The 14650-nt window shown below is 34.0% G+C and overlaps 1 protein-coding gene across 3 annotated transcripts; it reads right to left on the bottom strand.

Annotated features, from left to right (window-relative positions):
• Window positions 1-910: 910 nt before the first annotated feature.
• Window positions 911-13909, bottom strand: SPATA22 (spermatogenesis associated 22). Of its 3 annotated transcripts, none has more exons than XM_040243740.1 (8): window positions 13867-13909; window positions 12655-12783; window positions 9332-9392; window positions 9104-9199; window positions 7373-7715; window positions 6269-6398; window positions 3793-3890; window positions 911-1171 (listed from the first exon to the last, which is right to left on the bottom strand). In XM_040243740.1, the coding sequence occupies exons 1-8, from the start codon at window positions 13907-13909 to the stop codon at window positions 980-982; spliced, it is 1092 nt and encodes a 363-aa protein (XP_040099674.1). In that variant the 3' UTR covers window positions 911-979. The 3 variants fall into 3 exon arrangements, with proteins under 3 accessions (XP_040099674.1, XP_040099676.1, XP_040099677.1); XM_040243742.1 differs by having other exon boundaries at window positions 12703-12783; XM_040243743.1 differs by lacking the exon at window positions 12655-12783.
• Between the last annotated feature and the right edge of the window lie 741 nt (window positions 13910-14650).

Here is a 14650-nt window from a genome sequence, read left to right as displayed (position 1 = left end):
GACTAATGTGTGTGTGTTTGGTTTTGTATACAGAAAGAAATAAATTACATGTTACAAATTAATCTTAGAAAAATCAACATCTTTGTCTTTCTATCCAAGAAAATGATTTTATTTTTCTATTTGTCCAAGTCTTTTTTTGTGTCCTTCTTTAGAAGGTATTCTAAAGTTTTGTTCATATTTTCCCACAGTTATTACTTAGTACTGGTTAGTCTTAGATATTTTTAAAATGGTATCATTATCCAGTTTACACTCTAATAATGGTTCAGATCATATACATAACATCTACTAATGATTTCTGCATATTAAGTTTTCTATTCCAGTGCCTTACCAAATTATCTCATTTTATAGTAGTTCCTTAGTTGATTTTCTTAGGTTTTCCATATATACAATTGTATCATCTACCAACAGCAATATTTATTATTTCTCTTTTATTTCCCAATTATTTCTCTTTTATCTAACATATTCTATGGGTCCCAGAATATAAATCCCATAAATTCAAATGCTTTTGTTACTTTGTTAACTGCTTTGTTACAAACAAGGACATGAAATAGTGCTTGGCATAGAGTATATGCCCACTAAATATTTGAATTAAATGAATTAAAATTTTGAATTAAATTAATAGTCTACTCCAGTATAATGCTCAATAACAGTACTGACAATGGGCACCTGGTCTTGTTCTTAACTTCAGTGGGAATGTCTGACTCAAATGTATTATTTTCTCATATTAAGTTAGTATCTACTTATTCCTATCTTTTTGAGCATTTTTATTTGAAATGGTTTTTTAACTTTAGCAAATGCATCACTTTTGTAAAAACAGTAAAATTATTTTTCAAAAATTCTTCCCACATTTAAAAGGATTTAAATATTTTAATTCAACAAGTGAAACACAGAAAAACAGCAGCCAAAAAACCATGGCGATGATAATATAAACAATAACAGAAAAATGCTTACTTTATACTATTTAAACTTCCTTCACTACTTAAACTTCATTCATTACACTAGTATAATATCTCATTTCAGCATCTACAATTTTAACAAATGCTTGGAAAGTTTTTTGTTCAGAAGCAGATGCTGGTCTGACAGAAACACATTTAAAAATATTCTTTTTCTGGTCGTAGTTTCCAACACATCTGTGAACTCGGCCTCTAATCAGTCTGGGAAGTTCACGATCCTGTTTTTCAAAAAATAAATATTGATAAAGTTAATTATTACTTTGTTTGAATTTAAATTTTTTAACTAATAATATGATCAACTAAATACGAATCACTATAAAATGCTGTTAATTCGTCATTTAGGGCCCCCCTTCTGACAAGACCATAATAGTTAGGCATAAATGGATGCCCTGTTACAGAAGAAAGACCTTCATTTGGGTAGGGCTTCTTACAAGCCAGTGAGCTGCTGTTTCTTAAAAAATTGAATAAGTCCCAATATATCACCACATGAATACTCACTTCTATTAGACTGCCAGAGTTCCTCTTTCAGTAGATGGCAGTCAAGCTAGTTCAGACCAACTTTCCCACTAAAACCAATTAGAATAGCTGGATGGAATAATTATTTTTAAATATCCTCCCAGACATCAGAGAGATACCAACAGCAGTGAGGAACTGCAGAGACCCTAACTAGGGGGAGGACAGAAGTCCAGAATGGGCCTGTTATCTGGGGATACCGTCCCCCTCTGAGGTAACTGCTGATCACAATCAAGGCAGTTTAAGAGTCTAATAAACTGAGCAGAGCTTCTGTGGGCTTACAGGGCTAGGAGAAAAAATGGAGTCCAAGGTTCCCCGAAGAAAAGAGATTCTGGTAACCATACCACCCCCACCCCAGGCTTAGGGTTGAGAGATTCAAAAGAGCTATGTCCTAATAGAACTCATAAGCCAGGAAAAGACAAGCCAGCTCCAAAACCTCTCAGTCAAACCACAGAGTACGAGAAGATTCACAATATACATAACAGACAAAGAACTTGCACTCAGAATAGATTTTTCAAAAACTCCTACAAATCAACAGACAAATAATTTATCAGACAAAATTATAAGAGGCCTGAACAGACTTGTCAGAAGAATGCATCTCACTGGCCAGTAAACATCAAAAGTGCTGAACCTCAGTTAGTCACCAGGGAATTAGAGAGAAATGAGATAGCACTAAACTGACCCACTGGAATGGCTAAATTAGAAAAGACTGAGAGAACTAAATATTGATAAGAATGAAGAAAAACTAAAACTCTCCTATGCTGAGTTCATAAACTCTTATAACCCTCTAGAAATTTCTTTGGCAACAACTCCATGTAGAACATACACATGCACTACAAGTCAGCAATTTTATTTCTAGGCATATACACAATAGAAAGGCACGATGTGCACAACAAGAACGTTCATAGAGTATTACTCATAATGACAAGAAAAGCTGGAAACCAAAAGACATCCATAACAGTAGGACAGAAAATCAAATTGTGCTATATTCATATCACATAGACATAAATAAATGAACTTTAGCTACATGCAACAACATAGATCAATCTTACAACATTTCACTGAGTGAAAGAGACCAGACATAAAATCAGACATATCATATGATACTATTTATAGAAAGTTTAAAAACAGGCAGAATTAACTTATGATATTAAAAGTCACAATAGTTCTTACTTTAATGCAGAAAACAGGGGTAGTGAATGAGAACAGGCACAAGGAAACATAGGGTGAAAGCAATGTTCTATTTCTTAACCTTGGTTACATTCACTTCTGTGATAACTTCATAGATTGTACAGCTTTTCTGTATGTGATATACTTTAATAAAAATCTTTTTCAATTTAGACTAGAGAAAAATAAGCATCTAAGATATTCTAAAAATAACATTCAATTACTATTTCTTGTCATCTGCTATGTGTTAGATGCTATGCATTCATATATTCTATAACCTAATATCCAAAACCACCTTTCAAAGTGGGAATTAGTCTCAATTTACTGATTAGAAACTGATGCACAGGAAGTGTAACCAACTCACTCAAGGTCATAAAGCTAGTGAATGGTGGGGTACACACTGGAATCCAAGTGAGATTTCAGAATTAAGCTCAATTTCAGGTTTAATACCAAACTCTTTTACAAAGTATATAAGTATTATAAGGTTTCCATTCTCCTTTGTTACCAAGCCTCTTCCCTACATCCCAGCCCACTGTTTCTGCCTTCCCCAAGGTTCAGAACGACTACCCTTAACTTACCCTGTCACTTACTAACCGTACACCCTGGTAATTGTAAACTGTTTGTAGTTTCCTGAACAATCTAGGCTCTAACAGTGCTTCATGTCTTTACAGGAACTACTCCCTCAGTTTAGAATGCATTCCTCTCACTTCTTCCCCTACTTTCCAACATTTTGGCTTAATTTATTAGACCTTATATATCTAAGGTCAGATAGGTTACTACATTCTTCATAAAGCTTTCCCTGATCTCACCTATCCACCCCTATCTACTTCTATAGAACCATGCACACATCTCTGTCATACCACTTATTATATAACTGTAGTATTTATGTATCTGTCTCTACCTGAGATTATAAACTCTTTGAGAGAAAGGGGCATTTACCACTTATATTCCACTTTGCACCCCTGCATCTAGCATAGCCCCTATAAAATAGTAAGCTCTCCACATCAGTTCAGCAAATAAGCAATTTTAACATCAGAATCGAACCAAACAAAATGTCAAAAGCACTACTAGTTAACAGAATTTCTACTACAGTGAAACTATGGCCTGCATTTGTAAGTTTTGTTGGCATAGGCTTTGCAAAGAATACTTAAATACTCACTATTTCATAAAACACACATGGCAGAGTATGTTTCCCATCTCTCATAAGAAAAGTCTTTGAACAGTATGGGCCAGGTCTAACAGCTGAATCGAGAACAGCTAAGCAACATTGAAACAGAGGGGGAAAAAATCAGTGCTGGTAAAACACAAATAAAGTTTAACAAAGAGAAGTTGATATTTAACTATTCCCATACCAATCTCTCATAGTTTTATTTATACAATAATAAGAAAACATTTTTAAAGGGTAAGATATCCTGAAACTATTTTATTCTAAGGAAAACAAAATTTCTGGCCCTCTCCAACTCGGGAACTGATTATATAACAAAAATATAACTGACAATAAGTGGCCATCTGAAACTTTCTCCTTTGTTGTTTTTGTGTGTTTTTATATTTCTATTTTTTTGGCCATGCTGTGTAGCATGCAGGATCCTAGTTTCTTGACCAGGGATCAAACCTGTGCCCATACAGCAGAAGAACGGTGTCTTAACCAGTGGACCACCAGGAAATCCCTGAAGTTTTGTGAATGTGTTTGATGCAGTGGTTAAATCCTCAGACCAATCTACTACATACTACACACTGAAGTGTGTGTGTTAGTTGCTCGGTCATGTTTAACTCTTTGCAAACCCACAGACTGTAGCCCACCAGGCTCCTCTGTCCATGGAATTCTCCAGGCAAGAATACTGGAATGGATTGCCATTTCCTTCTCCAGGGGACATTTCCAATCCAAGGATTGAACCCAGGTCTCCTGACTGCAGGCAGATTCTTTACTGTCTGAGCCACCAGGGAAGTCCACATATTAAATACACACATATAATACATAAACATCATGATTTAATGAAGAAAAAACACTCAATTAGAATCAGAAGTCATGCAACTGAGTCTCAGTTCTTCACTTACTAAACTGAAAAAATTTAAACCTCTTTCCAATTTGTTTCATCTATAAAATTCAAATAATTCAAGCTTAATCTTAAGAGTGAGTCAAGTCGCTCAGTCGTGTCTGACTCTTTGCAACCCCATGGACTGTAGCCCACCAGGCTCCTCCATCCACGGGATTCTCCAGGCAAGAGTACTGGAGTGGGTTGCCATTTCCTAGTCACTATCAAGTGAGACCACTATTCATTCTTTTAATAGCCATCTATTGGGTACTGATAGTAAACACTTGTTGTTTTGAGGTCAATCTCCACTTCCCCTAATAATACTCAGATTTTCCTTTAGGAAATTTCCCCTATGCCATTCTTAGCTATACGATTTGGATTGGATGTGTCCCCACCCCCAGACTCGGGAGTGACCTGAGACTAATGTAAGCCAGTTAGTGTATCCCCTTCCCCAGCTACAGAGTTCAGAGTGACAGTGAGAGCCTTGCTGCCCAGTCAGAAACGTTGATATGCAAAGGGTCATTTGTTATTTTCTGGAAAAGAGCAACCAGAAGAAACTATCAAAGAATGTGACAATGTGATGTAAAGAAGAATGTATGGTATAGAGAACTTTGATAATCCTCTTAATATCGTAAGGGAAGAGTCAGAAGCTGCTGGAAAGACCATAATTGGAGCCCCAGAATGAAGCTAACACTGTGACAGGACAGAAAGATGGTTAAATCTCAAAAACATAATGCCAGATGAAAATGTAAACTCTACAGTTTAAAACACACAAAAACAGTAAATACATATAAATTTATGAAATCAGATGTACAGAGCAAAATTATAAAAGCATGGAAAGGAAAGATACCATAGTTACTGTCTCTAGAGAAGGATATTCAAAGATATCTATAAGATAGATATGTGGATATTTATAATAGGTCTCTGAACTTTTCTGTATGCTTAAAATATTTCACAATTTAAATTGAATATTTTATTTAAACTATGGAAAGAAATGTTTTGAATCTCTACTTGTTGTTTATCTCTTTATTCTAAGTAAAATTAAATTCCAGAAACATTCTATAAAACTCTCCTCCCTTTTGAATATTAATTCAGAAAACTGTAGGGCTAAGTTAATTGCTGGGTGTTTACTCATATCAATCAAGGATTCTTCGCAAATGTTCTTTTAGGATATGTAATGTATAATTTAACTTACACAGAAATTGCTACTGGATTTAGGGTAATATAGTAGAAAGAATACTTTGAGAATAAGGAGACTTGGTGCCTAGATCTATCTTTGCTGCTAACTTTGTGATTTTTAGTCAAGTCTATTTTAATTATTTGCCTCATTTCCTCACCTACTTCAAGGGTTGAGCTAGATTACTTGTAAGAATCTTTCCAGTTTTAACATTACAAATTACAATAACACTAGCATGAATAACCAAGTTCATCTTAAGTCACACAAATCAATCAAGACACTGGAACTGAAGAAAATCGTAAAAATCCATAATCTCCTTTTGTAAAGCTTTATTTTTCTTTAAGAATCCCTAGGTATTCCTAGTAATCATTCAAAATGATTGTCCAAATGATATAACTGAAGTATTTTTGAAGTAGTACACCTACCTAATATTTCAAAAAGAAGTACAGTTTTCTGTGCATGTTCACGCCAATACTTCATGCTTTCAATAACTGCAGATATAATTCTGAAAGAATTATCTTTTTCCCTAAGCTTTAACTGATATGATGAGGCTTCCTTCTGAAAAAATAAAAACACAGCAGTAGAAAAACCTGTCATTTTTTTCATCATATTCATTCACTTTCTATGTGAAGATTCTAGGTCCATATAATAGGCAAAAGTCCAAAATATGTTAAAATACTATGTAAAATATGTAAAAAAGAACTACTGCAAATTTTAGTACAGTTACTCCCCTAAATTAAAAGCATCATTAGTACTTTATAAAGGAGAAGAAACTAGAATACATTGGAGATAATTAACATTTTTTTCTTTTTATCTCTTATTTTACACGAGCATTCATTTGTTGATTCTTTAAATATTTTTAAAGCATCATGTACCAATTCTGTGACAAACACAGGTAAGTCAAATACAATTTCTCTCCCTAACGTGCTCATACTCTGAGGGAATCATTAATTCCAAAAGCAATTATTGGCACCTACAGTGTGCCAGACATAGCTAATGAGGAAACAATACTGCAGGTAGACAACCTATCTACCTTCACAGATTTTACAGTCTAATAGGGGATTCAGATGATTAATAAATATATAACAGAATGTCAGAAATTAAAATATTCTGTGCATTTTAAAAAAAAACAGGATAAAAGGATAACAAGAGACAAGGATCATTATTTTAAATAGGCTGTTGACTGAGGAATAAGGGAATAGTGAGTGTAAAGGCCTTGAGATAGGAATGTTTTGGCATTTAAAAAAATCAACTAAGAGTAGGATGGCCAAGACGGTGGAGTAGGAAGACCCTGAGTTCACGTCCTCTCATGGGCACACCAAAATTACATTTATTTATAGAGCAGCCATTCACAGCCTTTAAGAAAATATATTGGATAAAAACATTCATCTACTCCAATAGAACTGGCTATTTGTGTAATGTATGCCATGGGAGTGATTTCAAATGCTCTTATCTCTGTAACTTTCTAAATACTTATCTCACATTTTTTAATTGAAATACAAAAATGCAAATAATATTGAAAAGTTTACCTTGAGGGTGTTTACTTCTTGAAAACCATCCGACATTTTTTTCTTAAATTGATTTTGTTGAAAATTGGGCTTAAATGCCTGCAATGTGCTGTTTTTGTCTAGACTTTTCATTGTGGAGCCAGGTATTTCTGATGACTTTGTTTGTCTGAGTGCTTCACTTTCTCTTTGGTTAGGTAAGTTAGTAGATTCAGATACTCTTAACTGTTTCTTCTGTTGAGCTCCCAAATTAATTGGACCTGAATTTATTCCATTATTTGTCATTAGATTTCTTCTTCTGCACTGAGGCTTAAAATCATTTTTATCCCAAGTTTTTAAACTGGTATTTTTGTTGCCATCTCTGTAGCTGTAATAGTATTTTTTTAATGGGTATCAGTTTTGTTTCTATATACTTTTTCTTAATTAAAAGAAAATTATTAATTATTTAATTTGCATTTATATGGTAATTTGTACTACTTTGCAACTACTGACCAGTTAGATATTCTAAACACATCATCACAGCAACCCTATAATATATTAAGCCTCTCTTTTCAGGTGAGGAAATAGAGTCTTAAGGAGGAAGTAGCTTGCCAAAGTCACATAGCAAGTTACCTACAATCCAAAACCCAGAGAACCCAACTCAAAGTCAAGTGCCAAAGAATTTATTTTTAAACTATACAAGAATATATGAGTAGAAAGGTTTTTTTCAGCGTAGTAAGGTTTTGAGTATGTTTGCTTCTTTGGACATTTATTTTTAAATTTTCTACAAAATAAGTTTTTCAAAAGTTAAACTATGGCTTGTCAGTGATTTTAAATCACAAGAAAATAGATATAGGCAGGGTGGACAGCTGTGTGATTAGAAATTTTGTACTTTTACTGAGTAGCTTAAATGTCTTACTTATGAATTTGTTTCAGCATTTTACTAGCTACATTAAGTGAGTTGTACCAGCCAATCAGAACGTGATGTTAGTGAGGCTAAAATTAAAAGTATAATTTCAGAGCAGGCTAGGTAAAAGTTCCACAGGAAAAAACTAACCTAAGTCACAAATAGTTAATTTCTGAATAATTTTCCTAAAAATACCACAAGTACCAAAAGAGGGCAAACAATGCAACCCAACCTTGTTTAGGAAAATAATCCAAAACAATTTCAGTAGTTACCACTTACCCAAGAATACTAAAGTCCAACCTAAAAAACAATCCATGTCCTTTTTCTATCTATTCATTTTTTTCACATTATTTAGACATTAAATTTGGATACCTCTGACAAGTGCCCCCACCATCTTAACAGATGGTTATGCATTTCGTGCTCCATCTTTCTTTCTTAATTCCATCCTATTTACCTTGGAGCTGACTATCTTACTAGGGTAAGACTGAGCATTCTATTGGTTCTCAATTTCTAAATACATCCAACATTTAGATTCAGTTATTCTTGACTCTTTACCTATTGTCAATTAGACATTAATGACAAAATCATAAATTCATGGTGATAAATATTTACAGAATTTCATTATAACATGAAGTATTCTTTGGAAATATAATCGATGTTAAATTTGCCTATTTTTAAAGTTTTATATGGCATGTTCTCTTCTTTCATAAAACATAGCTAGTATCAATATGGTTATTAAGTATAGAAATTTCCTAAATGTCAATTCTGTTTAAGAAAGGAAGAAAAGATAGAAGAGGAGAGAAGGGAGTAAAGGAAGAAATGGGAAGGAGAAGAAGAAATACAATAAGAAAAATCTTAAGTAGACTCACCTCCAATCACTCTTGCTGCTCTCAGCATTTGATTGAATAGATTTAGATACAGAATCTTGACTTCTCAGGGGATTAGAAACTGAATGCGGTATTTGCCTTTCAAGGAAATATGTCTTATTAACTATTAATAATTTGTTCCCCAATTGAGAAATACAAAATATACACAGAAGACTAACATCAATCAGTAACAGACACATGCATTTATTGGTAACCATTTTTTTCACATACCCCGTGTTCACTGTTTTTGTCAAAGGAGGCAACTCCGGATTCACAGCTTCCCAGGCCCAATCTCAAAAGATGTAAGTAACACAGGTAAGGGTAAGTTAGGTAGCGTTGGGGGGAAATAATTCTTTCATACTTAATTAATATGTGGGGGAGGCAACCGAAAGCCTGAAGGAGAAAAAAACTTTAATATGTGAACATGTTCTTTAAAAGTACTTTGTTGTGGAATTAGTCACAGTCTGTCTTAGTAATTTTTTTAGCTATCTCCCTTTCCCACTGTATTCCAAGCAAGGTATTCAATCTGTATATCTTCCACAGTCAATCCTATTAAAGCATCTTACACTTTGCAACATAAATTTCAGTGTAATCAATGTTTCTTAATCCCAACCCAACAGCAAGAAATACATCAAAACTCAGAAAATATACACACATAGCATGCGTGTGTGTGTGTATGTGAGTGCCTGTGTGTGTTTGAGAGAGAATTTTACCATCTATTCTTTTTCTTACTGTGTATATACACTCTGACATTTTCCATTTTACTCTATTCGGTTCTATTTATTTTTTTAAAAGATTGGTTATTTCCTAAACTACTAATGGATCAAGAAAAAAAAAAAGAAAAACACTGATCTAGTCCTCTCTCTTACCCATGATAAGATATTTTGTTGTATCTCTAACAGATAGTAATCCTGGTCAGAGCTTGAAAAGTTCAGTACTTCAGGATTATGTACATTTGCCTATGGAGCAACTCAAATGGTTATTTTTCAAGATCATCTGTCATTCATGCTACTTATAAAATATTTTAAATAGAAGAGAATTGTTTTTAAATAGCAGAAGATTACCAGATAAATGCTCACTTTCACATTTCCACAGAATTTTTTAACCTTTTATCTATAAAAATGAGAATAATATGAAATTCATACTTTCAATTCCTCAAATGTGGAAGAAAACAAAATAACTATAGATTTAAAATTAGATTAAGGTCTATTGTTGCACACTGGGTGAAATTAATAAGTACTGATATATATATATTAAAGGATTTTTAAATTCTAGTTGCAGAAAATCCTGTTAAAGCATTTTAAGTGTGCTACCGCAAAATGTGAATGTATATAACCAGCAGGTACCAAGTATATTTCAGAATATCTGACTGTCCATGCCTTCTTCCAAACAGAAGTAAAAAGTAAGTAAACATTAAGGTCTCCCAGGACAAACCACCACAGCTAATTATTTCAGAGATGAGAGGCCTAACCATAAGGTTAAATTAAAGAATGAAACTAGAACACTCTCTAACACCATACACAAAAATAAACTCAAAATGGATTAAAGATCTAAATGTAAGACCAGAAACTATAAAACTCCTAGAGAAAAACATAGGCAAAACACTCTCTGACATAAATCACAGCAGGATCCTCTATGACCCACCTCCCAGAGTAATGGAAATAAAACCAAAAATAAACAAATGGGATCTAATTAAACTTAAAAGCTTTTGCACAATGAAGGAACTATAAGCAAGGTGAAAAGACAGCCTTCAGAATGGAAGAAAACAATAGCAAATGAAGCAACTGACAAAGAATTAATCTCAAAAATATACAAGCGTCTCCTGCAGCTCAATTCCAGAAAAATAAACGACTCAATCAAAAAATGGGCCAAAGAACTAAACAGACCTTTCTCCAAAGAAGACATACCGATGGCTAACAAACACATGAAAAAATGCTCAACATCACTCATTATCAGAGAAATGCAAATCAAAACCACAATGAGGTACCATCTCATGCTGGTCAGAATGGCTGCTATCAAAAAGTCTACAAACAATAAATGCTGGAGAGGGTGTGGAGAAAAGGGAACCCTTTTACACTGTTGGTAGGAATGCAAACTAGTACAGCCACTATGGAGAACAGTGTGGAGATTCCTTAAAAAACTGGAGAACAGTGTGGAGATTCCTTAAAAAACTGGAAACAGAACTGCCATATGAACCAGCAATCCCACTACTGGGCATACACACCGAGAAAACCAGAACTGAGAGAGACACATGTAGCCCACTGTTTATTGCAGCACTGTTTACAACAGCCAGGAAGGACATGGAAGCAACCTAGATGTCCATCAGCAGACGAATGGATAAGAAAGCTGTGGTACATATACACAATAGAATATTACTTGGCTATCAAAAAGAATACATTTGAATCAGTTCTAATAAGGTGGATGAAACTGAAGCCTATTATACAGAGTGAACTCAGAAAGAAAAACACGAACACAGTATATTAACACATATATATGGAATCTAGAAAGATGGTAACAATGAACCTACATGCGAGACAGCTAAAGAGACACAGATGTAAACAGACTTTTGGATTATGTGGGAGAAGGTGGGGGTGGGATGATTTGAGAGAATAGCATTGAAACATGTATATTACCATATGTGAAACAGATCGCCAGTCCAGGTTTGATGCATGAGACAGGGTGCTCAGGGCTGGTGCACTGGGATGACCCTTAAGGATGGGATGGGGAGGGAGGTGGGAGGAGGGTTCAGGATGGGGAACACATGTACACCGTGGCTGATTCATGTCAATGTATGGCAAAAACCACTGCAATATTGTAAAGTAATAGCCTCCAATTAAAACTAATTAATTTTTTAAAAATGATTTCAGTGACCTCATTTAAAAACATGAGTTGAAGCAAGGCTCACTGTCTCTAGAATTTGAATCAAGAGAAACAGAGGGCAGCCAACCATGGGCTCTGAGAACTAGAACTAAAAGCCTATGTTAACACCCAGCAAAGGCAACTTAGTTCACATACCAGTGGACGCTAAAAGGAAGCCAGCTGGATCAAACAGTGAAAAGTCAACAAACGAAATAAAGCAAAAATTACGTAAGAAGAGAAAAAAGACTAGGGTCAACCACAAGAAATTCTTTGGCTTCTACCTTCTTAAGTTCTATTTTCTTCCATTTTTCCTGTGTTCCCATTCATATTCTTATTCCTGAAGCAACTTGAGTTTCTCCATTTTTTACCACCAAATGTTTAAATCATAATATCTGTATGTGTTTTGTAATAGAAAAAAAAAAAAAAACACTCTTTCCAATATAGGTTACTACTTCACTAGAACAAAGGCTCCAGATTTAAGATACCCCATTTAAATGCTAAGTCACCCTTGTAAACAAGGAAACTCTAACTGCTGTACTGGAATGCTCAGAAAGAGCCAAGTAATCCCTATAACTGGATAGTGGAAAGAAGGAAAAAATACACTTTCCTTCTGTTTCCATTGAAATACAGTAGAAATTGTCATTTTCTATAATCCTCTTTCTTATTTACTGAGAATTTTCACTTTATTTTCTTACCTGATGGTAGAGGAGGGAAATCATAACTGTCAGAAGCATTACTGATACCTGGATCATTTTTACATGGATTGGATGTTAATGGCTGTCTATTCCTCTTTTTCTGATTGAACAATGGTACAGGCAAACAGCCTAAATTGAAAGTGCCAAAAAATTAGTACACAATAGGCAAACAATCAGATATAGTTATAGAATAATTATTAGTATATAATAATATACTATTTGAATTTGTCTATTTCTATGTGTTACTTTTATATTTATTACAGATATATTTATATAGATTTGGATTTATTTTTATACTCTTTTAAAAATCCAAAATAGCCTTCTCTGTCTCTCTAAAAAATCCTTTCTTGTTCTATGTTACCATCACTTTAATTCCTCTTATTTAGCAGTAATTCGCATCTCCTTCCTCATCCCCCAACCCTTTCCAAACCCACTTTTTGCTTTGTTTACTGCTCTCCTGTGCTTGCTTATTACCATATGAACTGGAAGGAACCCTTTCAGTACAATACAGGTAAAGGAGAACCAAAATTTGACCTATGCTTTCCAAAATCCTAATCACTCTCTGACTATAGTAGCAGACCCTTTAAGGCCATGGTTCTTTCACTTTAGTTTGACTAAGATTTATCTGTAATTATGCTTAGCATGCCAGTTCCTAGACCCCACTCTCATAAATTTTATTTCAGTAGATTTGCTTTGGAAGTCAAAACTCTGCAATTTCACCAAGAACTCCAGGGGTCTGTAATATATATTTTCTATGGATCATTCTTGAGAATGACTTAGAGTGATGGTAATATATCCAATCTCCCTGGCACATAAATATTTCAAATAAGCACAAAACAAATCAATTACACGGGGTTTTAAAGAGCAAATCCAAGAAAAAATCCAGAGCAAATCCAGAAAAAAGAAAATCCAAGAGCAAATCCAGAAAACCCTGATTTTACTTATACCTAAGCCAATAAGTGTTTTGTCTTAAGTTATTTCCTTCAACCTAAAAAGAGGCTAGACTATATATATGTTCATTATTTTTAAAAGTTCCTTCCAAAGTGTTGTATCTATATGCTATACAAACTATATATATGTGTGTGTATATATATATATATATACACACACACATACATACAAAAAGTTGTATCTATATAGGCTATATATATCATATGTAATATATGCTAAATACAAACTACAGAAATTTTAAAAATAAAAGTCAGTCAATACCTGCTGTACTTCGAGTTGAATTTTCATTTAGGTTTCTCTTCATTTCTTTCAATATCAAAGTCTCTAATTTTTATTCTCCAGCGCTCCAACCTTTCAACGTGAAGTTGTCTGACTAAACCTTCAAAGAAAGAAATTTATACCTCATATTTTATCAACAACAAAATCAAGTGCTCAGCCTAGTAATTACTGAAATTATGGTTTAAAGCTATGACTTCAAACCTGATAAGCACTCTACAAAGTCTTTCCCTTTTCAGGTAAGAATTTACAACATGACACATTTTTTCAAATTAGTTTGAAGTTAAAAACTAGGGTGGCTATAATCTTGTTTCCTAAACATATGTGAATTTTCACAGAGTCTATGTAAGTTATTTCAGAAGCAAGGACCCAACGTGAGAATAATTCTGAACGAGATGTACATAGAGGAAAATGGACCACAATATTGGCAAACATGCTTACAAGGCCAGGGAGGAAACATACACAACTGAACTAGCCATGTGAGAATGTGTTGTCTCACTTTAAAACACATGCAGATCATGTGCTTTAGTCCCTAGTTTGAGATCTCTGGATTATGCAATACCAAAGACTAAGGCCTCACTTAATATCCAGAATAATTGTAATGATAAGTTTCAACTCTGTTTCTGTAATTCCAAGTGAAACAAGATCTGTTGTTTTTTTCCTTTTACCACAGGATTTCTTTTGTGATTTTTTCCATGTCCAGCCTCTTATATTTCAATCTCACTTTAATACATACTTGCCTATTTTGTGAAAAATCAAGATTTAAACT

This window comes from Oryx dammah, unplaced genomic scaffold, assembly GCF_014754425.2.
Source record: "Oryx dammah isolate SB20612 unplaced genomic scaffold, SCBI_Odam_1.1 HiC_scaffold_8, whole genome shotgun sequence".
Taxonomy (NCBI): Eukaryota; Metazoa; Chordata; class Mammalia; order Artiodactyla; family Bovidae; genus Oryx; species Oryx dammah.
Note: the sequence above shows the minus strand (reverse complement) of the source record. Positions and strands in the feature narration are given on the sequence as shown.